This window comes from Mycteria americana, chromosome Z (assembly GCF_035582795.1).
Source record: "Mycteria americana isolate JAX WOST 10 ecotype Jacksonville Zoo and Gardens chromosome Z, USCA_MyAme_1.0, whole genome shotgun sequence".
Taxonomy (NCBI): Eukaryota; Metazoa; Chordata; class Aves; order Ciconiiformes; family Ciconiidae; genus Mycteria; species Mycteria americana.
In genome coordinates, this window is record NC_134396.1 from 45,671,085 (window position 1) to 45,698,586 (window position 27,502).

Consider the following 27,502-nt stretch of genomic DNA (forward strand, 5'->3'; position numbering starts at 1 on the left):
AAATGCTATTCTAGTAAATCCATCACCTCTTCAGAAAACACTATCTTGTTCACCCTACTTCCCAATCAGTTTTGCTTCTAGGGCTGTGAACTTGGACTGCTTCCCTGGATGAGTATCAGAAGCTGTTCTTCTCTGGGGCCTGCAGAAGAGACGTAACAGACTGCAGAGACACCTGACCTCTCTGTGGTTTTCCTGCATCACACATACAAGCACTCATGGATATTTATTTTTGCCTACTGTGGAAAAACACCTCTTGATTACAGTTTCTGCTAAGACCAAGGCATAAAGGTCAGTAAAGATAGACAGTCCCTCTGTGATGCAGTCCCTACCAGGGGGTGCTGCTCTTTCCATGGTGTATGCCAGACCCCCCCCCCAATATTCTTCCTCCCAGGTCAATATATCTTTTACTATCCTTTACCAGCAGCCAACAACTCCCTTTCCTATCCAAGATAGCAGTTCAGCTCTGCTGAGCTCTGCTGCCCAGCTCTGCCTGTTCACATGGGCAATAGCCCTTCTTTGGTCCACTGTCCAACAGCGCATTTGGAGAAGCAACACGCTCTTCTTTGCACCTTCAGTACTGCACATATCAGCCTGAAGTCAAAGTGGAGAATCTAGGCAGCTGTTTGACTCACAGGAAGAAATCCTGGTTCTCCCGAAGTCACAGACTTCAGAGGGTTCAGACAGCATTTGCTTCCAGATACTCAGAGCACACAGAGGCACTCTCAGCAAATCCCACTTCCTGCTAACACCACAAGGGCTAGAACTGTCAAAAGCACCCGAGTGGCATACAGGATTACACAGTTTGATGTGGTCTGAAAGCTGCGACAGCATTAGCCACTGTGACAGGCTATATTTAAAACCATAGGTCTGGTCCTCTGCTAACAGGGCAAACCATTTCTGTGTTACAACTATCTTCTGAAAATCCATAGGGAGATGTCAGCATGCAACTCAGCATTCAACCACACCTTCAGTTCCCATCTCACTGGGACATTTTTCGGAAGTGTACCTTCCGTCTTGTACCTTATAGTGGTAATCCACAACTTATCTAGAAAAATATAGTCAATACAACTGGATCTTTTCTAAATACCCTTGCTGTAGTAGGCATAAGGGTTTTCTGAATTTTCTACCTATTTTAGTATAATATATTGCAAATGCTAACAGATTAAAAAGGCGAAAAAATAACAATGGTGAAACTTTGACCCTACAGACCAGTCAGGAAAGAATAGCTGCAAAACAAGCTTGGAAATATGCATGTTTTTTTAGACTGGTCATCTGAGAAAGCATGCAGAAATCATTTTAGCCAGTCACAGATTAAAAAAACACACATACAGGTGAAAAAAGTACAAAATAAAAATTAGAATTTTTAAGACACTATCCCTTGCTTAACTATCAATCACATGAAACATGGGGATAACACTTATCTATTATGCCTGAAATTTAAATCTCCAGCATAGAAGGTGATATTTTTACATTTTCACAGTGTAGCCTAAAGCCAGTTTGAACAATGAACTCCACCTTGGGCTGTCCCCCTCCCCATGGTGCATTTACAGGGATTGCTTGGCTGATACCACTTTCTTCTCCTTGGTCTAGATACCATGTCTTCCAAGGTCACTTCAGCACCTGTGCTTGTATGTAATGCTAAGGTAATCCCCACAAGGACAGCATAACTCTTCATCCCCTGCTAGCTGTAGGTCTATACAAAACATTAATCAGCCTGCTATGTCTGCAACTAAGGTGAGCTGGTCCTTTAGTCAAATCATTACACAATCTTTATTCCAGCCATGAAGCTCTGAGGGTCATAGCTGTCCCCGAACAAACACCCAAGCATGTTTCCACGTGAGTTACTGATGTTGAACTTTCAAATGCATATAGAACAAACATCCCTTTAGGTCCTCTGATTTTTCTACTGCTCTTCCTAAGATCTTGTGAAGGATATTTTTCATTAAAACATAAATGGTTTCCTATCCAAGTCGCTTCCTTTCTCATTTAAATAAAAGCTATCACTAACCACACTTGAAGTGAAATGCTGGTGATAAGATGGAATTTATGTTGCAGGGACACTAAACAAAAGCCAAGATGCTGGGGTCTTGCTATTAAAAGGTAAGAAGCATGATCTGAGCCCCTCCTGTTCTGTAAACAACCTGTGAATCCAGAAATCAGAATTTTTCAAGGTATGAAAAGATGTAGGGAGACACATTTTCTTTTGTGAACAATTCCTGAGTGAGTTTGAAAGCTGAACATTCAGGAGGAAAAAGGTAAACATGGTGGCATACCTTCAGTTAAAGTACATAGAACTTGGCTAACTCTGGCTGTCAGCATCAAGAGCGTGGGTGACCCCAGGAACCTGACACGCCGACATCACAGGGCTAAAGATGTTAAAGAGTTGCAAACATACTGCATTTGACTGATGAATTGTGCACCACAGCAGACTACAGTTTACACCAGATACTGCAATAACCTGGTTTTCATGGGGAAAGGTTGTTGGAAGGGTAGGACAAGAAACCCTCAGTTCGATTTACAGAGAACTTACTTTTTCCCTGCTGATCTAACTTCAACCAAACCAAAACCATTAGCAAGCACATGGCCTAGACTTGCTGAAGTCAGTGGGATTAGTCTTAGATAAGAACTTAGCCACATATTTAAATACACAATGGTACAGGTGGGGCATGGACCTACCCTGGCTCCAGAGCTGCCAACTGCAGCAACTGCAACAGGACTGACTCTGTGTGACAAGGAATGCTGGGCACAGAGTTAATAACAGCCCACAAAAAAGTCTGGCCACGACCCCTTCATCCCTCGCTGGAACAATGCCGAGTGAAAAGCTGAAAATTGGTTACCAAAACAGAAAATCTGGCAGACCACTAAAATACTCCACTTACATAGTTTTCCAAGCCCTTATAGATGTTATCTGCATGGGCAGATAAGTCACAGATACTATCTGTGTTTTCTCATAGTACGTATTTTCTTAACAGACAGAAAACTTGTAATAAGGATTAGAAACATGAGATTCCCCCAGGAGCAGTGTCTTCACAAAAGCCCCATTCTGCTCCTGCTGGCATGCCTGCATGGCTCTACAGGAATGTGCTGGAGAGTCAACAGCTGACCTTGCTTGGTGGGACTAGTGGGGCATGTTGCAGTGCCAAAAAAAAAAAAGGGGGGGGCGGGGGCGGGGCGCAGGCAGGGAAGAGCTGCACTGACCTCTCTCTTCAGTCTTGGGGCTTAACTCTTCTTCTTTTTCTTCTTCATCACTGCTGGAGCTCTCTGTTTTCCCCTTCATTTGTTCCAGCTGGTCCAAGTTAACCCGTCCAACCAGCTCAAAATTACGACTCACCTTTGAAAGAAACATTTTTGTCAGCAATCAGCACAATCATCAGCTAATCAGAAAAATCATCACATATGCAAAACAAAATCGAGTACACCCCAAAGCCTGCTCAGCTAGAGGGGACATGTAGTCACCTAATCAAAATATTACTCATTTCTTTTCATTTATAGTGATTCTTCTTTTGCTGTTTATTCTGCACTTCTCATTTTTTGTTCCCCCCCCATTTCTTCCTGGTTTTGATGCATTAAAACAAAACAAACAAACAAAAAAGCAAAACACTTTAAGCTGTATCCTCTTTTTATGAGACCATTCAACCACTGTGATGAAACACTGCTATTGCACTCCACACTGAAGGAAAATTCTTTGTGACTCATTCATTCAGCTTCATTCATGAAAGGATGGGTCTTTTACTAAGCCCATGGCTGCTGTGTGCCACATACATTTTCACTCATTAATAACAGATTAATTTTCATTACGAAGGGCTGCAAAGTGCTTTGCAAACTGATACACAGACTATAATGGGAACACTTCACCCAGCAGTCAAATTCAGCTAACCCTAGGGTGAAATGCACTAGCTACTTAACAGCTCACAGCAGCAGTATGAAAGGAGCAGCTTAGGGCACGGAAGTCAGGAAATCCACCACATCCAACAGAAACAGCAGAGGAGCAGTCCAGATTTACAGTAGAGGCGGAGAGCGTGGAGCATGACCAGGACACTAGGGCTAATACTTGTTGGATGACAAGCGCCCTCTGAGCTCATTGATCACTGCTGGGAAGGATTTTGGATTCATCTTTCATGCAAAGAGACAGCCCTCCAGCAGCACAGGCACTGAGCCACAGAGGCAGAGAGGATGGAGACAGAGGAATGAGCGCAGTACAACACCTCCTGCAAGATGCTGAATGAAATATCAACACCCACTGACTATTTTTTATCCCTCTGTGGGAAAGGGAATGTGAATGAACCTAAGGAGCATGTGAATTAGACTGTAGTATATCTCCAAATAGCAAACTACCCTAAATGTGGTGGTGTGCAGATTCCTAGCACTACTCCGTACACACAGCTGTGATGAGGTTCTCTGACTTAACACATCACCCACTGAGATTTAAAACAAACAAGACCACATGCAAGGCACTTAATTCAACTAGCTCATGCACAGGAACTCTTTAAGGTGCAATATATCACTTGGGTATCTGGGCCCAGAACTTGGACACAAATTAGCAAGATATAAATTACCAAAGAGAAATGGGGAGAAGATACCCTAAACTACTGGCACCATCACTGCAGGTCCAGATTGGAAGGTAGAGCTAAGTAAGGGAATAATCTTCCCAGCCTGATGCACTGTGTCACAAGAATGAGGAACAGTGCCTCCTGGATATGCCAGGTGCCTTGCTGTGGTAACTAGGAGGTGTGGAGCATCTCATGTACTGCGTGAAATGCAGAAGACTCTCCAGAAGTAATAAAGAAGAGGGCAGATAAGCATAGCAGGCCAACATAAGTTTACAAAGTTTGGTTTTTTATAAGACAGCCAAATAGTTTTTAAGCATGAAAAGTTTTGCTGGGACTTCTCCTACTAATACTGTCAATATAAATGTATTGGGCTATAAGGGAAGTGTCATTCAGTCAATGAAGCAGGAGTGAGTTTTTAGTGAGGACACGGGCAGCTCAGCTCCAACAGGTGAAGGCATATAGCTGCCTCCTCCGGAAATGTGACAAGGAAGCACTCTAACAAATACTCGAAAATACATCTCAGTTCTAGAACTTAAGTGTCTCTCAGCTACACAGCTCACAGTTACAGAAATTCAAAGCTACAGAAATTCAAAGCTAACAGTCTGCGGAAAGCCTCTAATGACTTCTCAAAGACTGCATCAGGTCTGCACTTAGGCACTCCACAAAAACTCCAAAGCAGTCTTAACTTAGACCTGGTTATACTTGCTGTTTATCTTTCCCTTGTTAAATGTAAACGGGGATGTACTGCCCTCTTTGTTTTTAAAATATGCATGGCATGTCACGCTCCTAAAGTTGCCAGAGCAATCTTATGTTTGGAATCTCCTGCCTTTTAGAGAGGCTGAATCACACAGCCTTAATATTGTTTCACAACCCTTTTTTTTTCCCCCTCTTCAAATAAACCTAACATACACAAGTGTCTTCTTCAGATAATCATACTCTGTATACAACAATCTGCCAATTCTAATCAATCTGAACAGCTTTAGAAATGCTGAATTTTTAGTTTCTAAAGAAAAAAAGAAATAATAGAAAACAGAGGAAGTGAAGCCCAACATGGGATTAGTCTCCAGATTTGGGGAGGGAAAGGAAAAAAAAACAATGGCAAGTTGGCTACTCAGAGTTGACAAGTAAACTAATACAGCACTTGCAAAGAGTAGATTGCTACAAATTCAAACTATTTCGATGTTACCTTGTGTTCATCTCGAAGGTGAGCATCCAGCTCCTCTGTGTGTTTGGTCTCATAGTAGCAGAGTTGGCATTTGTAAGGTTTCAGTTCATTGTGCTTCTCTATGTGCTGCTGCAAGCTCTCATCACTGGAGCAGGTAAAGGTACACTTATCACAGCGGAAAACAACTCCCTGCAAGTACTTCGACAGTTTGGAACGGCAGACTTCAATGGGAACGACCCGCTCTTCTGTAAGGACAGGACAACATTCACTTAACAAATTTTATGAAATACCAGGCCCACATGTCAACAGCTTGCGCACTACCACCCACACAAGGAACAGGGTCTGCTATATGGGTAGGCAGTCCATCTATAAAGGAATGGGAGCTAAGCTGGACCGACACAAAAAACACAAGACAACAATTCTTCCTGCGATGACAGGGTTAATCCTCCCAGGCTACAAATGCAGGTGTCCTCACAAATGTAACTGCTTATTGGGTGAAGAGGATGGGAATGGAGGTTCTGGGGCAAATGAGACTCCATCTGGGAGTCAGAGTAGCAGAGCCTGGGAACACAAAACTAGCCATAAATCAGCCAGACCAAAAGTCCATTTTGGTTCAGTACTTGACAGCAGCCAGGAACGGCTGCTAGAAATGTAATAAACAGGGAAGCTGCAGGATGCTTCCCAATGCATGACCCTGCTGGATCTATAAAAATTGGAGGTGGTATCCCCACCATCACATCTAAAGCTACTCTCTGGGGACTGAGAGAGTAAGCAAGGCAGCACCTTTTCCTGGAAGAGGCTGTGCAGTTCAGCCAGGGGCAGAAACTTCCCAACACACCCATAGGTTTCAGAAAGCTCAGATTCAAAATCTGCATTCATGTCATGTCACACTTCCCACAGTTCAGATCGTGGATACAGGCATGTACTGAAAAAGCTCTTGCTTAGATTTTAAACTCTCCACTTCTCAAACAAAGCACTGACGTTTAACAGAGCAGCAATTAACTTCAGTCATTTGACAGAGCCAGAATCCGATGTGTGTAACAGTCATCCACTGTGGTTCCCTGAGCTGTGTGCACAAGGGAAACCCCAAATTTGACCCTTCAGCTGAGGGTCACCAGAAGATCCTCATTATGGGCTTTTGTTACTCAACTGGCCTTTTGAACTAGAACACTGAAATTTAGTATTGTTAGTCCTTGTGGACCGCAGATTAAAGGAGTTTGATCTTCCTCATGCAGGTTCATCCCTAAAGACAGATTAAAACAAACAAACTAAAAAAAAACAGGCCCGAATCTCAGATGGTAGACATGCAGGCTAGGGGAATGTGAGACATGGCAATCCACATATGGATCTGAGCCAACGGGCACTTTTCTTTAGTGAGGAGGGTAATAACACATACAAAGATAACTACAATAATACAAACTCCCTTAGGGTTTCTGGAAGGTGGCAAAAGCTCCACTGTTCATTCACTTTAGACCAATCCGCATGCCACCGCTGCTCACAAGACACTTTCTACAGCCCAACAAAATAGTCCATCCTGCTCAGCTTCTCCCTGAACACAAAAGTTATCCTATCTCATTAACTTCCTCTTTGGTCGCTTCAAGAAGTGGAAGTTTTCCCCAAAGCTATGCCTTAAAAAAAAACCCCTGTGGACTTGTAATTCTTTTCTACACCAACAACAGCTCCTCTAGCTATAAAGACACCAAGTTGTGGCCATTCAGGGTGGGAAAACAGGAGGGGAGAATAGGGTCAAACAGAAAACAGAATTTAAAGCTGTGATTCTGGGGTCATAGGAAGACTTTTTACAAGGTTGTTGCAGCTGTGTGCTTTTGAACTCACTGAAGTAAGTGACTCAGCTGGTTTCAAAAGTGAAAAAGTGAAGTTTTCAAAAAGAAAATACTAATTAAAATATTTGAAAATTCACTTTAGCACCTGGCAAAGATTAAAAAAAGCCAAAACATGGGATGGTACAAAACTTTTTATCTACCAGTCTGGAGTAATGCAGCAATCCCTAATTCACATTAGCAAAACCTATTATCTCACAATCACACACACATTCCCCAAATCAAAAGCAGCATAATAACACGAGAAATGCAAAATAAACATAAGCACCGATTCTAGGATTTCACTTTCAGGGGATGATTTTAAACTTTTACATGATGTATTCATGTCAGTGAGCTTCCTCCAAGCAATGACTTTGGAACTTGCAAGCTTATTTGGATGCAGAACCTCACATTTTGTAAGGTGATGCTCTCATCTCCAGCTTGCCCCTGCAAAGCTCTGTTTATTTAATTACTCATTTAGAATGCACTTATCATATCCGGGCAACTGAAAAAATTACAGCAAACCATAAAGCCCCATACAAAATTGAACGACGTAGCTTCTTTATCCATGTATAGAATTCTTCAAAGTTCAGCAATGTCTAAACAAAGACACTCACAAAAAATATATTGTATTCTATATGACTCACAAAAAGATGTCCTGAATTGTGGAATAATTTAGCAAGAGGTATAATTAAAAAACAACAACAACACAAACGTATAAAAAGCATCATCTTGGTTTAAGAAAACCAGTCCTTCCATTAGCTTGAAATATTCAGGCTAATTGTAAAGCAGATCAGAGATTAAACTGAAAGGCCATTAATGCACCAGGTATTTGCAGCACAGTAACTCAAAGCAGACACACTTTTTTTTGCCCAAGGCATAAAAGAGCCCATGACTTTATCAGTCCTTAGTTATAAGGAAAAACCTTTACTCAGCAACACACCACAGCATAGAAGTTATTTCCTTGCCTTAAAGGTAAACCAAGTACCAACAAAACAGTCCCACTATCCAGACACAGACCCATTATTTGGTCATGTTGGGTGTTTGAAAATATGCATTTTTGCCTGCAAATCCAACCTACAGTCACAGAACATGTAGCATCTGCATTCCAGTAGCCAAAAGCAAGCACAGCACAAGGGTTCTGCATGTATCAATGAAGCTATGTGTACAAGGGATAATGCCAGAAACAACCACATGCAAGGAATCAGGATATGTAGCAATGAAGTCTTTGGGGAGGTAGATGAATTTGAGAATTTGACTTTTTTTATCTTAAAATTACTATTCAAGAGAAATGAGTGTGATTTCTATTAAATGGAAGAACAAAATCACTATTTGTACCAGGAAGAGAATAAAATGATTCCTAAAAGAAGAAAAAATAATGCTCCAAGGATTTTAAAGTAGAACCAACAGTGATCTTGGTAAGTAACATTCAGCCCTAGAAAATACCAATGTGTTTCGAAATGTGTGATGGGAATGCTACTGTGATGGGAGCCAGAGTTCACTGTCTCCTCTGTGTCTTCTCTCCGCAGGCTTGCCTGTCACAAAGGCCTGGAAGAACTCAAGAGCCAAACTTCTTCTCTTCACCTACCTGTATAGCAGCCTCTGGCTGTGTCAGTCCCCTGCTACAGGCCACCTGTAATGCTTCTGTGCTCCATCTGTGCCCGCAGAAGTGATAGTGAACTGCCTTTACACTGATGAGGAATAGGTGATACAGGGAATAAGGCTCTTGGAAGCTTCCTGTTTGCCCTCATTCTTAATGGGAAGCAAATTCCTTGCCTAATTTTTTCTCACTAGGCATTTAGGCTTCTAGCTGATAATGCTTTAGCCCTGTAAAACTCGGCTTCCGTAGCCACTCATTAAGAGGCAAAAATACTCTCCATTTCAAATGCAAGCTGTTTCAGCAAGGATTAGGGGTGCAGCAACTTGGAAGTAATGTAAGAGTCACGCATCTGTAAACATGTCTTTTTACACAGGAGGAACATTAACTATGAATGGATCAAATCCTTCACTCTTGATTTTACACACTGCACCACTCCATCTACCTCAAAACTAATTTTCTTGGACCCCAGCTCAGGGCTATGCCCTTGTTTTACCAATGCAAATGGCTATAAAAAAGGAAGGCTATCTCAGACTACCATCCCTCAATCTCTCTTTCAGTGCATGTTAAATCTTGTCAAAATTGTCTGCTTCAGCTGCCACAGAATTAAACACAATGGCAGAGGTTTTTTTAGCTGGATATATGCACCAGAAAGAACTCTAAGGAACCTACCTCCTTTATTACCTGGACGCTTGATGCCAGAGAAAACCCTTGTCCTTCCCTCAGTGGCCTTTCAGATTCTTTATCAGCTATAATCCCATCTGCATTAAAACTTCTTTTACTCTGTTTTACCTCTCCCAATGCTCTAGTGGGTATACCATTATGTCCTTTGCTATCAGCTTTGTTTCGGCAGCACAAAGGCTCGAGGCTGGTTTGTGCAACTGAAGCAACAGCTCTACAAAAGAACAGATCGACAGTGTCGCGTACCCAGGAGGTAACCACCTCCTTGCAATTGGTCAGAAACAGCTCTGTACAGGCAGTATGGCTGCTTGAGCTCATGAAGTGCTCTTCCACTCCTGCAACTGGACATTCCCGGTGTCAAGTCTATGCATGATGGAAAATACCCTAACTAAGCCCATCCAGTTCTTCCTCAGCCTGTCTATCTGTATTTTAAAGGTCTGGCAGTGTCCTCTGGAGCCCTGGCACAGCCACAGAACAGAGAACGCCTCGGCAGCAATTGGAACCACACAGTCGCCTGCACAGGGGTTAACTAAACCCTCCTCTCCTCTAAAGTGAGCTAATTCTGGAGTATGCCCTGAAGCTGGGCAAAATCCAACACAGCAACACCTTCAAAGACAGGAAGTGAAAGCTAAAGCATCTGCCAAACTCTTACAACCAAATAAGGCAGCTTTGTAATGTGCTTTCTGAATCACTGACAGGTCATTTTTCCCAGATGTTCCCTCAGAATAGCCCTGCTAGCAGATAGAAATTTGTATGAACTCTGCCAACATCACTGCTTTGGTACAAGAAGGACTTTAAGCTACCAACACTGAAAAGTGGTATGTTACAAGGAATTACGATAGCGCTTGTCACACCAGGATCTCCTCCAGGAAAAAGATGGCATGCAAAACTTGTGTTTGCTCACCACCAATACCCTACTGTGAAACTCTCCCCAACCTGCAAGCAGGCAGACTGCCATCCCAACACATGGGTTTGGATTTCGGCAGCCAACAGACCATCTACAAGCATCAAGTGTGATAGCTATGGGCAGGAATCCCAGCCCAGAGAGCCCAAACAGCTGTCTCTTCTGAGCTAGCAAGCCCACAGTTAATAGAATATAGAAATCCCTAATCCCACTTTTAGCTAGCTTAAAAAAAGAAGGGAGAGGTGGAAATAGAAAAGGGAGTCTTAAAGAAAAACAAAAATATGATAATTCTTGTTTTGATCCCAAGAACACTGAAGAGAAAAAATTCAAGCAAGTAATCAAGGGATATTTTGGGGCCTCTACGGTTAGTTGATACACCTTGTCACAGATTTTATGATACCAAGGCCTTTATGATAACAAGGACATAAGCAGGAAACAACTCTGGCCTAGATCAGTGCTGTAAATTAGGGCAACTCTTGCTAAGCAGGTGTTTGATGACTGTTAACCTCTCTAGAGGAAAAGCTTAAAAACAATTTTAAATCTGCCCTGTTTCAGCAATGGCTAACTTTGAATTTTACAGGAAATAAACAAGATGCATCATTTAGAAATGAAACAAAAGGTACTCAAGGGCTGATGACTTATTCCACATACTAGTCCTCATGTACAGAGAGGGGAAAATTTAATGAAACCAGTCTGAAAGACAAGGGTGTTGTTCAGCATTCCCCTCATCAGATACAGACAAATACAGGGATATCGTTACCTCTGTGCAGAACTATATGGTCAATCATGTTGCGTTTATATTTGGTGTGATATAGGCAAAGAGGACAGCGAAGGTCTTTGGGTCCTTCCTCAGGAACTGCCGAATGCCCAGCTTCCACGTGCATAGTAAAAGCAGATCTGTGAAACGGGAGGGAGAGATGGAAGCAGTCAGAAGAGGTGTGCAGGGAACGATGAAGTGTCACAGCTCTATAAGGGATGTGTCGTGTAAAATGGTACAGATACCACTCAGCCTTGTCGTCACAGTGCCACATGGCATTTCAGCGGGACTACTCACATGAGTAACACATGAGCAGAGGTATTTGCAGGCTTGTATCCTCAAGTAACAAACACTCATTCTGACAAGATATTCTTTTGCATGGGTTGCTCTATAGTCACATTGCTATAGTTAAGACAGCAAAAGAATTCCCATCTTCCATGCCCATTATTTGTCTTCAGGCTGAAACATTCTGTGTACTTTCTCTGGCAAAGATTGAATTTTTAGCAAGTTCAACAAAATTTATCAACTGTTCTGGACTTGCAGAGGTGAGGACAGACTTATTTCTGGAGGCAGATAACATCCTTAACCACCTCTGTCTTTGTAGGACAAGCCCAAAATCAGCTAAAATGTTTAGATTCAGGATACAAAACAGACTTGCGTTCACAGTGAGTTTGGCACTTAGTATTTAAGTTTTACAGCATCAGCTATAAGGATCTGAAAACCCAAGATTAAGAATACTCTACTTATTAATGTGGAGGAATGAATGAATGAATACTCCACAGTACTTTTGAACAAAATATTTCATGCTAGCATTACATTGGCTGCATACTTAAAAGTTGCAAGAGACATGCATACAGAGGAAATTAACTGTATACCTATCTAACCACAAGCTCAACTACTGAAATGAGAGGTGTCTGTAAACTTGGGGCACTTGGTCATTTTTTCCTAAAGCAGTGGTAAAGCTTGCAAAAGCTAGGGAGCTTGCCACATTGAACTAGAGTTAGAAGTCTCTTTGAAGTTCTTCAAGACTGTTAGCTTGAACACAAAACAACTTACTAACACAACTGGCTTTGGGCCCAATCCAGCAATCACTGAATTCTATAGGTGTATTTCTATCAACTTCAGTGAGTGCTTTCATGCATTTAAGTTTCTATAGTGAGTTGAAGAGGGGATTGGTATGGGGTTTTGGGGGGATTTACCCCCTTTTTTTTTAAAGACAGAAAACACGCTGTGCTTCTGAAAGAAGCAAGACTTAATCACTGAATGTTTGAGACACCACATGAAAGAACACGACTCCCTTATGCAACTATGAACGTGTTTTAATGCTGCTTGATTTAAGATGATTTAATTTCATCCAAGTAGAAGAAAATGGCACTTGCAACATACGAACAGATTGAACAGACCTGGCGATTGCTGGTAATCTTTAAGACAGATAGCAATCAGGATATAAAGCACAAGCAGCAAATTTTACCATAGAGGCAGCAAGGGGCTGAAGCAACAGAGGCTAGAGACATATAACTAGAGGTTGCTCTCGTGTGGATTCTCTCAGGTTTGTGCTCAACATTTTCTTCAGCAGAACTCATCCCCTTTATCCAGTCATACTGCTTACTGTCACCAGTCTAAGAACTAAACAAGTTTGAGACCTCAAGTGTCAGCTGAGGGTGTTATGCACGAGGGTCCAGCATAACAGAAGGAAATGATGAACAGCACAGGTGCATAGGCCTTTCTTTTTCCTTACAGAACAGCAGCTAAAAGCACATACACACACACAAACACACACAGCACTGAGTTTTCAAATTTTGCACATCTAATTGGATTTTCTGAAATGTCTCTATATGCTATCAGATATGCTAGAGAGCGCTTTGCATTTCAGCTAGATAGATGGTCGGAGAAATAAAATTACATGGAGAAGGTTTCTTCAGAGAGGTGATATAAATTCTCCTGTCTCCCTAGGACACTTGATTGTCCCATCCTTCATGCTGGTTGCACCAGGAGATGACCTTATTTTTGTAGAGAAAATTTTCATACTTGAGGATAAGGATAGCCCTCTAATTGCCTATGCTGAGGAAAAAGTACTACCTGTACCATTTCCTCCAGCAAGTAAAACCTACTGCAAAGACTTACTGTGCTTTCGTCTGCAGCAGATGGTACTGGCTGTTGTAGGAGAGAGGAAAATGGATTACATGGATGCTGCTGTGATCTGGCATGGCATTTCCTATGTTCCTCTCCCTGGTCAGCAGTGGCCATGTTTCTGTTAGCTATAGCCAGCTCTCAAAGATCTCAGAAATTTTTTCAAGTGCTAAAAAACCCCTTATGAGTTCAGTTTATCTGTTTTGCAGAGTACTTACTTAAAGCCTGTATAAAAGGAACAATCTTTGCACTTGAAGAGTTTTTTCCCTCCGTGCTTGTCACGGTAGTGACGCCGAATGCTCTGTATGTAACCCGAGGAGAATTCACAAAATTCACAGTTAAGGATGGCTTCCGTTTTTTCCACTCCTGCAGCACTCCCGGAAAGTGGGATTGGGCTGATGTTGTTGTTGTTCCTGGCCAAAGCTGCAGACTGGTAGTGGTTCAACTGCTGCTGAACATCAGGAGGCTCAGAGTATGAAGAGTCTGTAGAGGAACAGAGGGGAGTTGTTATTCCAGGTGGATCAACAAATCTAAAAAGGTTTGAGGCCTGCTCCAGTACCTATTGGCTTTTAGAGGCGGTTGATCAAGATGTTTGTTATGAAATCCGCCGACAGCTTTCTGAAGGGATTAAGAAAAACAGGTGTAGCACTTCTTAATCTAATCTAATGTGTATTCTACAATTTAAAAGGTGAGCAGTATAAATTATGTTTTTTAGATCTGATTTGGGGAGGAAAGAAGTGACAGATTTAAATTAAAAGTAGTCTAAAAAGAAGTCTTGTTTTAAGACACTTTTAATTTGTGAAGGTAAAGCATATTAATCATACTGCCAAGTGTTTATGTGTTTGGTGCATAAATCAGAACAGATCCTCTCAAATGTCTTATGCCAGTTTACGGCAGATGAAGATCTGGCACAGGATACATGTAAACAGCCTATCTAAAAGGAAATAAAAGAAAAAAAGAAAGGAAAAATAAATGGATACTCTTCCCTAGTCAGTCGTAGAATTATTTAAGAAACCCACATCAAAAGTTAACTTTAGCGAAATGATACAATTTTACTTTGCCACATTTGAAGCAGTCGTCACAAAAGGTAAATTCAAGTTCTCCTAGCTGATGATGTTTGAAATGAAGTCATCATTGGAAAAAAAGATATTTAATCATAAATTCCAGTAAAGCAAACTTCTAAACCACATTTCCTTAGAAGCTGCTAAGTTTTACTATATTGAGAAAGAGATCTCTTTATATAGATATGTGTGTATAGATGCATCCCTTCTACAACCCAGTAGAACCCTGTCACACCATTTTAATGGCATGCAGAGAAACACAGTCCAGAGATGTCTCAGTACTGAAATTGAAAGCTGTAATGCTTTAGTTGGACCCCTCAAAAAAGGAGGGAGGAAGGGTGGTGTTGAACCTTTCCCAACACACTGCTTGTGAATGTGGAGGTTAGGAATTCATCTGCTTTGTCCTATATAACCCACAGCTGCCCATGAATGGCACAAATGAAAGCAGATGAATAAAGCACAGATGAATTTCAGTGTAATTTTCCTGAAAAGAAGACAAAAGGCTCTTTTCTTAAGCTTTCTGGAAGAAGGAAAAAATAGCAGGGGCGGGGGGTGAAAGTCAGGATACAAACTGTACCAGCCACCTCCTGCTTTGATGGGTATTTCATTTTCCAAAGCTTAATACCCAGACGCTGGATATGTAGGAATTCTCTAACAGACATACTTGTGGGAACTTAACACCATCTATTTTAACCAATTAGTACGGAGAAACAAAAGGCAAACAGGACTATACAGCACTCAGTGCGAGGACTTCTCCACCTGTCTTCAAAGGAGTAAAATGCTTGCTTTCTTTTCTCACTACCACAGAAGGGATTTATACATACCTGAGAAACGAAAAACAAACTAACAACAACAAAAAAACCCCAAACACACAAACAAAACACAAGCAGGAGATAAATGTCTCCAGGCTCCTCTGGCTTCATCACCAGGTGTACAACGAAGACAAAGACAGAGACATGAAAGATTCTGGTAAAACAAATGAAATACTTTTCCTATCCAAGCCTCATGAACTGAGGCTGGATTACAATGCAGCATTTATCATCTCTTGTTTCCACCATTTCTACAGCAGGTTTGCTCACCATGAGGGCTCACAGTGAGCTCCACCCGTTCAAATGTCAAGGCTTTCTTTTCCTTGTGTTTGAAACAGGCTCCCTACTTCCTTTATGTTGGCACAGGACAGGCCTGAGGAGCTGCAAACCTCCGCAGAAGTCTATTCTCCCTTGAAGGCAGCAACAGTGCACTCACCCTCTTTTGGAACAGGACCTTGAGGTCCAAAACGATGCATGATTCAGAGCAGATTTGCTGACTTGCGTATCTGCAGCCTGGTGTCTGGGCTACTGGGTTCAATGCTTCTAAAAGCTCAAAACACAGACAGATTTCCTGACAAGGATATGACAGCCTAAAAAAAGTTCATAGCACTGGAAACAGTTCTTTTTGTATGTGTACTAGTCAAATTACTTGTAGGGTACTGATTAAAGTCTAGTTTGTAGCTTACTGTTCCCTTCCTCAGGAAGAAGGGATCAAAAATTTCCATCACATTATCAAGCTTCCTAGCCAAAGCCTCAGTGATATCCACCGCTAAGAAAGTTACAGGTTTAAATACAATTATTCTCAGAACAAGGAAGTTTTGTTCTTGTTTGGAAGATCTACTATACTTCAGATGTTTTTACTAACCCTATCATCTGGTATCTATTATTCCAGCTTTCAAACTTTCAATTGGATATTTACATACTTCTGTGGAATCTGGTATGCGAAAACTGCAAAAGTAGACAGCTACATGTCTATTCCCGCAGAAAAAAAAGTACACAAAGTAGCTTTCCTTGTCACCAGGAATAGCCAAAAGCAAATTCTACCTTTAATATTTGAATTCTTTTTTCTTTCAATCAGGATTCATGCTGGCCACCTTACAATTTCTAGTATATTGCTCTGCTACAATTAAGATACTTACATTTACAGAAAAAAAGCCATCTGAAGATCTTATACGGAGTCTTACACTTAAATGGTAGCATGCATGTCCCTAGTTCTGCCTTGTGTATTCTCCCCCTTTTCCCTTGCCAAATGCTTTCATTATTTTGCAATCCTTCTGCAGTGCAAGATTTAGCACTTCCTGAAGAAAAACACCCAGGATTAACACATGTGTATAGGGCTTCTGTTGGTTTCTGAGAATCAGCTTGCCAGGCAGCTATCCTAGCGTGCAGGTGCAACCCAGCTCCACCAGGAACTCTTCGGACAGAGTCCAAAGCCGACTAAAGGCATGGGAGGTTTTCCACTGACTTCAGTGAACCACACTTTTTCATGCCCACTCCAAAACCAGTGAAGGCAGTGGAAGGATAGCAACTGACTTGAGTTTGCTTCCAAACATGCGTTTTAGCACACAGCACAGAATGAACTGCCACTAAATAAGGAACAGATGACAGGGTTGAGGTTTTGGATTTTTTTATTTATTTTTCAAAAGCAGTACCTGAGAGAAGGATTAGGGAGGCAAATCCACAGCCAAGGAGCAACAGCACTGCCTTAAACTGGCAGAGCACTTCTACGAGGGCACCTCCTCTATTCCTGCTGGAAGAGCGGGCTGATGTTCCAAACAGCTCTGCATGTACTTCAGTGCTGGGCTGACTTAAGATGTTGACCAAGTACTGTAAGAGCCTTAGCATTTACACAAGCCTCGAGCTGCTGTGCACCAAACTGCTGAACGCCTTTTGGCGTTGTTGCTGCAACAACAGGATACCTGGATGTAAGAGTGGAGAATGAAGGAGGAAGAGAGCAGAGCTTTTCCCTCAGAAATGACCAATTGAGACATAGCTGTACACAATGCAAGTTCCACCTCAGTCTTTTTCCTGCACCCCAAGCACAAAGGGTTGGAAGCACTCCGGGAAAGTGTTAACAACCTTGGCCTGGAGCAGGAAGAGGGTCTAGCCATCCATGTCTGAAAAAAGTAAAATGGCCTTAGAAGCCTACATCAAAGTCAGAAAGCAGAAGAAAGACATTAAAATAAGCAAAGGGACGAGTTAAAGAGAATTTCTACTAAGTAATGTAAAACACGAAGGCAAAGAGAAAACATGAAGGGGAAGAAAATGAAGAAAAATGAAACACCAGGAAGTACCGATTACATGTTAAGGAAAAAATGGCATTTTTTTCTTTGAGCAGCCTTGAGGCAGCACAAGAAAATAAAGCATGTTCATATATGCAATGCAAGGAAAGAAAACGGACTACTTAGCCCTGACTGATTTAAAACAATCAAACAAACAAAAAAAGCCCACACCAAAACCACTGAGATCTATTTTGAAAAGTAATTTTATCCAAAATGAATGGAAGGACTTCACCATGCAACTCCAAAAGCAAGGTAACAGCATGGGATGATCTGATGTAAAAGGAAGGACACCTACAGTCATGCCAAGAGGCAAAAATTAACAGTAACTGATATAGTAAAAAATGGAAGAACAGCGGTGATGCTGCAAATCTCAATTTTGAGATTTCACATATCACATCTACCTACAGACTACCTGCACAGGAAGAACAACAAGGCTAGCAATCCCTGCCAGCACCTATGGATCTAAAAGACCACAGAATCTACCCTCAACATACAACAGCATATCCAAATGTGGAAATGACTAGTTGAAAGGAAAACAGTAGAAATGACTGTCCACATGGTGCCCCATCAACACAGCCATATCCAAATTACTACTGTGTGCTGGTAATAATACGTAAGTAAGTCTCATAGTGTCTGTGCACAAGGTGAAGAGAGACAGCAATTTCCAGAGTGCCTAAAACACTTAAATGCCTGGTAAGTGATGTTGCCACCCTGAAAACTTTATTCAGAGTACAGATATGAAGACTGGCACAATGAGTCTGTCAACAATACTGGAAGTTACTACCTCATCCAAAAGAGCATTCACAGTCTCCACTATTATGCAATGCACTGCAATGGTGAAAATGCAGCTTGATACACACCTGCATACCCTGGGATCATACACTGGGGAAAATACACAATGAAAACCCACCACAGAAGCAAAATGAAAATCCAAGTTTTCATGGATCCTTTGCAGCATATAACATTTCAGGTACCTAAAGAAGAAAAACTGGGGATCTTTTCAGAATAAAAAAACAACCAAAGATTCTGATCCAGATACATAAATTTACTCAGAAATTAAATAATGTTTTAGTTATTTGTAGGTATTTTCAGAGCTATCAATGAACACATATGCAACAGCAAAACATACTAAAACAAGACACCTAAGCCAAAAAACAACAGACCAGAAATACACCTAAGTAAGAGACACCGAGCAGCAGCTGAGAAACCAGAGGAAAAAGTACCTATTAAAGGAAAGAAATTGAACCATTGCTTCATCCTTTTAGGGTGAACAGAACTAGACACATCGAAGACAAACATCTGCATGCTTGCACAATGAGGGATAGGGATCGAGGGAGAAACACTGTTCAAGAAAAGCAACTGTTTGAGTACACCGGAAATTGAGCTTATTGCATTTGCAAACTACTAATAATTGAATAACTCAATGACCAGAAGGAGACAGTGGGAGATAAAAATGAAGACATGACGCTTTCCTGGTACATCCACACAGAAACATCAACCAAAGTCAAATGATATCAGCATTTGTATGACAAATAAGAGTGGGGAAGGGGATGTTTGGCTCCTGAGATTAAAAAAAAAAAAAAAGAGAATGCATAAACAACAAAAAGTGCTTAAAAACGTTTCGGGGGGAAAAAAGGGAATGTAGTAACAATACAGGCCTAGGACATTATGGATCTGTGAGAAAAAGTCCTAAAGAGACAAAAAGGAAAATATTTGGAATGCTATTTAATTTTCTCTGAATTCATTCACATAAAGAGAAGATTTCTATGAAGAATGACAGAAAAATTCCAAGTAATTAAGAAAAGCAGCAGACAAATGGTTTCCTCTGGATGGAAACATATTTGTGAAACCAAATCAAGATGCAATACTATACCAAAAAATACTGACAAACACAAAATATATAGCCAAAAGCATGGAGGACTGAACTAATAATAATTATTATTTTAAAAGGCATAAGATAAGGATAAGAGTGGGATTTAGGAGATTTAGGAACATAATCTCTTCCGAAATTCAATGGGACTCAAAATTACCAGCTCACTGAGTGGTAGGATAGCATATAGTCATGAATGGGAACAGCTTGAAAAGTGGGAAGGTGGCAAAGCAGGGTGTCATACAAAGATTGTCAAGACTACACACATTTGTTCACTTTATGCCATGCAGCACTGACCTGGAAGGAAGAATATGTGGGAGGGTGAAATGTTCTGGCAATAAATTAAGCTGAGGGGAGGGGAAAATAGAAGACACTAAGATTCAGAGGGATACAACAAAACATTCATAAAGAAGCTAAGGGAACCATACAGTACAAGGAAGTTTTATTCATTGCATGTTTAAAAACAGAATATGAACCTACTCCTCTACCTAAATTCTGATTTCTACTAAAGCACCTTTACATTGCTAGGATGTTGTGAACGAGATGTAATGGAAACAAACTTTGCATCCTTGTTCGCACACTCCAAAAGACAAAAGAAAAGAGTAATCACAGAGGAAAGAAAATAAAGCCCTGGAATAAAATTACCATTTAAAGGATTAACACCAAAAAAAACCCCAAACCAAAACCCAAAAACCTTGTTGGAGGAATTTATTTCAGCAGTAACTGTAAAGGCCACAACTTGGACCAGCTTTTGTGAGAAAGATCTTACATCTATGTCTAAGGCTCAGAAGAGGGCAACCAGAAAGATTCATGGACTACACAATCTTGATTATTCAGAAGAGGTGAGAAACTATATCCATGTTTCTTTATAACTTTGAATTCTCTTTTGAGTTATGTGCACACCTATCTCTGAATGGAACTGACATAGGATATATGCTATGCAGCTTCTTGTGCCAATATCAAAATAATTTCAAAGGGACATAAATTTCATCTGAGAAGAAGAAAATAATAAATAATTTTATCATCTGTATTCCTTTACACACAGAGAGTCTCATACTGCTGCCTATTGAAGAATCTTGGAGTTTCATAGCTGAGATCAAGGAGAGAGTGGCTATAATACTCTGTATAAGATGATGCAAAGGAAAGCCATGGGAATTGTATAAGACTTAGGAAGGAGTAACGTAATTGATGAAATAAGTTATACCATATTACTTCCGTCAGAAGAGAAGGATCGGTACAAGAGCTTCCCATGCCCTCCTGTTTTTGAGTATCCAACACACTTGGAACTCCTATTAGCATTAGCTTTCAAGACAGGCACACAACATGGTCATGAACTGCCTGAATCATTACCGTGCTCTGCTAATTCTGTGATTTGGAAGGATTAGTTCTAGGGCTCAGGAAACACTTCATCATATAGCCATTTAACTTCTAGTTATCCCTTCTTTTCATCCACCCTCCCCACGACAAAATTTCTTTCCTGATTTCAACTCAATTTAACTTTCCTGCAGTTCTTTAGGTGACTTGGCCTCTTACTAGTCACATTTAGGCTGCACACAACCCCCTCATTATAAACTAGGTTCTTTCAGTAGCCACTCTACCACTTGCAACCTTTGCAACATCAGTGCTAAGCCATTACAGCTTTCTAACCCCACTGGTTGCTTTGCCCATTGCTGTTTTCACTTACAACAGAGATGATGCATGGGGAGTGCATCGTGTTTCCCTTGGTCTGGCATTCATGTTATTTCACCTCTGTTTATCTACTGCCTTCTGTTTAAAGAACGTTGCAGGCTGAGAATCTGCTGCCACTGGCTTATACTGGGTGAACAGTTCAAACTGTTGATCATATTTCAACCCTATATTCTTATCATTTGTTATTCAAGGAATAAAATTCCATTGTCTAAATACAGGGTGGCGCTTAAAACCAAGACTTCTGCTATATACCAAACATTGGGATCTCCATGTGCTTACCTATTTCCATAAAATGCATAAAATAAAAAGTTGCCTAGCTATTCCTTATTCTGTTGAGCTAAACTCAAACATCATAAATGGAAGTGCACTTACAGAAGAGAGGAACACAAACAGATCTGGAAATAGCTTTAGCAAGATGCTGATTTAACCAATCTGCCAAAAGGACTTACTGGTAACAGGTTCTTTTCTGAATTTACAAAGATTTCCTACTTCGATTGATTCTTCACTCAGACAATAATCTACCGAGCATTTTTTTTTGGCACCAGTAACTGAACCATCTTCATGCTATTATGCTCCATGATTTCCTTTGCATTTTTAGGGGCAATTCATCAGATATTTTTCAGGAGCACTCCATATTTCCTTCTCTATTGCTCTGGCCTTTTAAGTATTTGTATTAATACAAACACACAGCCACAAACACACATGCTGCTGTCACCTAAATGCTCACTTGCCTCTAAGTTTGAAATTAAGATGGGAAAGAAATCCAGCTTTATCAAATGTTACATTTTTGCATTCTGCTTTAAAATTGGCCCTAAAATTACAGTGACAATATATGGGTACTGAGGATCCATTCTAATCATAGAGCTCAGGAACTTGTAATTTGTTCTGGAGACCTCCAGCATACACCTTGACATTATTACTATTATTGCCAACAGAAAGGCCTCATCTCTATCACTAGCTCTGAGCTCAGATCACTTCAGGCAGTATTTTCAAGCATTGGTACCGCAATGTAGTAACAATGTCCCTTAAAGAAGAAATAAAACCAGCTACTTAAATGTCAAACTTTGGGCTGTCAACTATGATGATGACATATGTCCATTTCAACAGACCTAAAATAAGCAAAGGAGTTTTACCTCTCCATAAAGCACTAAATCCCTCTAGCAGGTTTTAGATCAATAGAAAGTAACTGGAGTCTTAGGGGACAGGGAGAATATCAGTTAGCTTACACAAGGCGGCGGCTAACATGTGGGAACGATAGCCTGCAGAAATGCTCTCTTGCACAGCATTGGTCAAGTCATGCCATGTACCCCTTCACAGCAATAGCATCCTTTTTACTCTGTATAGAGTGATCACAAATTCCAGGGACAGCAGTGGTATGTGACGGCTAAGAGAGCATCACCTATCACTTTGTCCCCCTATCCTGAACATAAAAATCTGAGCCAAAAGCAAGCAAAAGCCTCAGGAAAAAAAAAAAAAACACAGGAGTCTAGATATACTTCTTTCTTTCCCCCGTGGGTGCAATCAGGTCATTTCTGTCCGCCCGGAAGGAATCCAGATGTTTCTTCCTTCATTTATTACTTGATCCACCCAAACAACTTATTCTGTCTTCTCTCTACCCTAGGCAAGTCTTTCAGTATGACATCAATCCCATCACAGCAGGCTGGCCAAATCCATAAAAAGACTGACAGCAACCTTCTCCCAGCTGCATGAGTTCCTGTCTCCATCCTGTTGAATCTCAATTTTGCCTTTACCCATTCAGTTCAAGCACAAAAAGCTCAGGACCAGAATAGAGCACAATGAACAGCAAGTTGACACCCCCCTGAGCAGAGCCAATGACAGAATAAACACCTCCCTCTGTTCCACTAGCCACAAAACTGTTCTCAACATGCTGTAGGAAAAGGCCAAAAGCCAAACAACTATACACCAGTGGAAGACAGCTGCAGAGAACAAGGTCATCCCCAGTGCCCTAGGTCCTTGAAACAGTGAGGAGTTTGTTCAGTAAACTTGGAGGTGAACAAGCCCTGCACTTGTTCCACCAGTCCCTGCCAATCTGATGCAGCAGTAAAGTTCCCATCTGATCCAACATCTGATAATTAGTTTAACACTGACCACAAAAAGTAAGACACACCAGTAAGTACCAGAGGGTTTTAACAAGCACTGGCAGGCAGTGTGGCCACTGGCAGCACCTCTGGGAAGGAAAGATAGGCAAAGTCTGAGGTGAAAGCACAAACTTGCTCTAGGTTACAGAAAGAAGGAACACGGCTTGGGAAAAAAAAGCAGCCTGCAAGGAAGAAGGGTTAATCTGATACTTCAGTTTGAGCATGCAGCATCACTCCTGTGGGGCACAAAAGCAGGGAAACAGGCAGAACAAGTAGACAGCTCTTTGCAGCCTGACTGTAACTACGAAAGCATAGGCATCTTCTGTTCTGCGGTATGCAGATCACCATCTTGCATCTTTAACATGGATGCTATCCTTCCAGCTTACCTTGCAATTAAAGCAATTAGGTATTGAAGCTTTGCCTGAATTTTCCCTGTAGTCACTACGGGCTCTCTGCCTTCCCCGTCAAACAACAGTCAAGCAAAAAGGTCGCAAACTTCAAAAGAGTGGGGTCCAAACCCCTCCCCCTGAAAAAAAACCAAACCCCAAACTAAATACAAAGAAAAGGCTATTCTGTTCCAATACAAGGTTTCCAGGCTGCAAGGACTCTGACCGTTGTGGTCTTCCCCAAACAGCAGCAGCCATAAAACACTGAGACAGAGTAGCAACAATGACAGAGAAACAGCACCAAAGGTGAAGAGGACAGTCTTAGGAACTTTCTGCCCTGATTGGAAGGTTAGAAAAATATCCCTTATCAAAAGCAACAGTGCACACAAATAGAAATAAACAAGTCAGCCAGAAACTATGGTATGGATTTAAAAAAAAAAAAATCAGGGGCACTATGTCTGAGCATATGGAAAGCCTGCCTCTCTTCTGAAAGGTGGAAGGAAGAGGGAGGTGTGGCTCTAGGGCTGAGTGGATCACTGTAACAATGCTGCCTCATCAGCACCAGCTGAGAGAATTTTGTTGAAAAGACTCCTTGCTTCCCACTGTTCTCCTCTTGTTCTGGTAGTACATGAAATTGCTTTAGCAAACCTGCTAAAGGCCCTCTGCACCCCTCAGGATTTCATCTGTCAAGCGGCATAGAAGACACACATCCTGATTATGCATTATCCACTTTGAAAAAGTGTACAGAAGTGGGAAGGGATTTACAGTTCTTAAACAACCGTCCCAGAAACAGGACTCAGTCAAGCAGTTCTGTACCCAGCCTAGCTCTGGCAAAGCAAGCAGATGTATTTATATTTCAGTCTCTAGATGAAGCAAAGTTCTTTTCCACTGGCAAAGGCTAAAGTTCAGAAAAAGTTGGAACAGGGCACTGGGTGTTTCACTCAGCAGTTTTCAACGCATTTACTGCTGCAAGTAATTAAATTTAATGAAGATGTTGACATATCATGTACTGGGAAACTCAAAAAATCTTCTAGTTCTGACCGTGCATGTGTTTTGTGATGTGTGCTGGTATTAATGATAGACCCCATTTGGTTTGCACAACAGTGAAAAACATGGTTATTGAGCTTCAAGGGCACACACAATGTGTGCTGCTTTCTGCATTTCAAGAACTGGTTACCTCTAAAAAGGAATGACCTTGTACAACAGCAGCATGACTGAGAAGACATTAGAAGCCACATCCAGGTCTGTGTAGTCTATCACTTACACTTTACTGTTTTATTTTGACAAGTCAATATTCTTAATAAGTAAAATTAAAAAAACTAGTATTTTGAATTACTGCACATAGTCATAATACAAACAAATTTATGAGGCTCCAAATGTGCCAGCCATATGAATAAAGAGTAATACTTTGCTCTACAATGCAGTTAGGCCAAAGGGGTTATTTTCACAAAATAAAGAGCTACTCACAAAAGCAGTAGTACTAGCCAGGGCAATTTAGGGCAAGTATTTTACATGCTCCCAAGAAGCTTTTGCTGACGGTGAATCATAACATGAAACCATTTATCAATCTATTGAGTCATTCTCCTTTATGGGCTTTATGACAATAGGTTGCACTCATGGATTTCTCCAGTTTGTAAGTGGAAGGCAGTCCACCACCTCCACAGCCCTTGAATACAAGCAAACATGCATAACATCAGTGCTTACGTCAGCAGAGTCTGTTGCCATGTGCTTTATCCTTAGCTGATGATCACTTTGCAGATAACACCTGTTGCTGTTGTTCCTATTCCTGTTTTCTAGTGTTCAGTCACACAATTTTTGTGTCTCTGCCTTGCTTCCCACTCTTCTATATTGAAAGAGACAGTAGTCTTCTAATGTTATGCCTTGACAATGCGGGTTGTGGGATACCATTGCCTTGCACTCAAGTCAACAGGAACAGACCTGACCCTGCACAATGCAACACTGGAAACCCTTATCTGTGATACATACTGCCCCATAGGATGACAGTATCACCAATAAATCCATACAACCTTTCTGGGCAGAGATGAACATGAATATAAGTTCTGATTCTCACAAAGACTGTGAAAGAACACGGAAACAGATCTTGTTAGAGGATTCACCCAATCCTCCTAACAGTTTGTAATATTTCAATTTACACTGAATTTTTCCTGTTTAAGTTCTCAAAGTGTTAAGCCACATTTCAGTGTAAAGGGCAAGTAAGTAACTAAATCCAAACAAACAAAAAAGCCAACCACACAAATGCAAATAAATAGTCAAACACCACCATTTCTTTCTTGCAAGAGGAAAAATACCTGTAAACTATTGGAAGAGCAAAATAACATTTTACCACAATGGCAACCTTATAATTTCAACAAGACTTTGACACCACAAACCATTCAGTGTGCCTATGCTATGCAAAACAGAGAAAAGTTGCACTGGTGATCAACTTTTGCTGTTTTTTTGTGGATGTTTGTAAGAAAAACACCCCCAAAACAAAACATCATCACCCCTCTCCCCCCCCCCCCAATGAGTGCTTTAACTCTAGTTAGATTAGGATACAATGAAAACAGGTTCCTTACATATCAAAATATCACCCAACATGCAAAGAGAGGTAGAATACAGAAAGCAGCATCTTCCAGTGATGTCTCTGTAAGAAAGCCTTCCCTGCTGACTCACCAAGACTGACCCAATCACGTTCATACACTACTGCCCTGAGAGAGGCATACAAGCACTGAAGTGGTTGTTATGCTTTCTAATGACAATGTAGTTGTCAGGGATGGGCCTACCTACAACGTTCAGCACCTACTCCACTTTAACCTCACTTCCACAAAAAGTACATCAAGCACCCAAAACATCTCCAGGATATATAGTTGAACACTTCAGATACGCTTGCTGCTACCAATAGAGAATTAAAAGAGATGAGTCACAGAAATTAAAATGTATTCACATCTTTTAATGAATGGATCAATCTAAAAGAACAAAAGAAATGTTCTAAGAAGGTCCCTTCAGGGAACAATTGCTGCAGGAAAAAGCATCAGCGGAAGTTCCACTGGGCTGTTGTCCCTGAACAGTTCTATTCAGACATGCACTCTGCTATTACAATTCAGTAGCCTTTTCCCTTTTCTCCATTTTTACAGGGCTCAACAGTTGGCAATATGAGTTCTGCTAACTCCTCAAATCTGCCCAAGTCATCCTAGTCTACTTCCTATTCCAACCACAATATTCATCCACAGACAAGAACAGACCCTTCCTGCAACCATTTCAATTATACGAGCCTGGTGCATACCTACCAACCTACCAAATAAGTTCATAACAATGTGAGGCAACCTTTTCTCTGCCTTTCACCCCAGCTCTAATTCAATTTTGCATCCCCAGTGAATTAACTTGATCATAGCCCGCATTGCAGGTTTTTTATACACCCTAACACAGGCAAAATCCAACTATGCTACACCATGTGAGCTTCACTTAATATTGGCTTCAGTTGGACACAGCAGTGCCTGTCACACAGACCTGTACTTCCTGTTATTAGGATCAATCTTTTATCTAGTCCTACATATCCCCTGCAACCTGCAGGCCTAGGCCACAGAGACATTGATTTATTCCCTTCTAAAAAACAAAAATAATGTCATAAGAGCAGTCATCATTAACTTGCTCTGCAGCCAACTTCCTAATGTAAAAAAATTACTTAAACAGGTTATTCCTTCC

The 27,502-nt window shown here is 41.1% G+C and overlaps 1 protein-coding gene across 5 annotated transcripts in view; it reads right to left on the reverse strand.

Annotated features, from left to right (window-relative positions):
• Positions 1 to 27,502, reverse strand: part of ZNF462 (zinc finger protein 462) — a 91,446-nt gene that overhangs the window by 4,459 nt on the left and 59,485 nt on the right. For all 5 annotated transcript variants that reach the window (XR_012773492.1, XM_075488716.1, XM_075488718.1 and 2 more), the window contains 4 exons: positions 13,823 to 14,087; positions 11,478 to 11,614; positions 5,737 to 5,960; positions 3,199 to 3,331 (listed from right to left, as the gene is read on the reverse strand). Coding sequence is in view for 4 of the 5 variants with exons in the window: in XM_075488716.1 (XP_075344831.1) it covers positions 3,199 to 3,331; positions 5,737 to 5,960; positions 11,478 to 11,614; positions 13,823 to 14,087 (759 nt within the window). In the remaining variant the exon portion in view is untranslated. The remainder of the gene's footprint in view (positions 1 to 3,198; positions 3,332 to 5,736; positions 5,961 to 11,477; positions 11,615 to 13,822; positions 14,088 to 27,502) is intronic.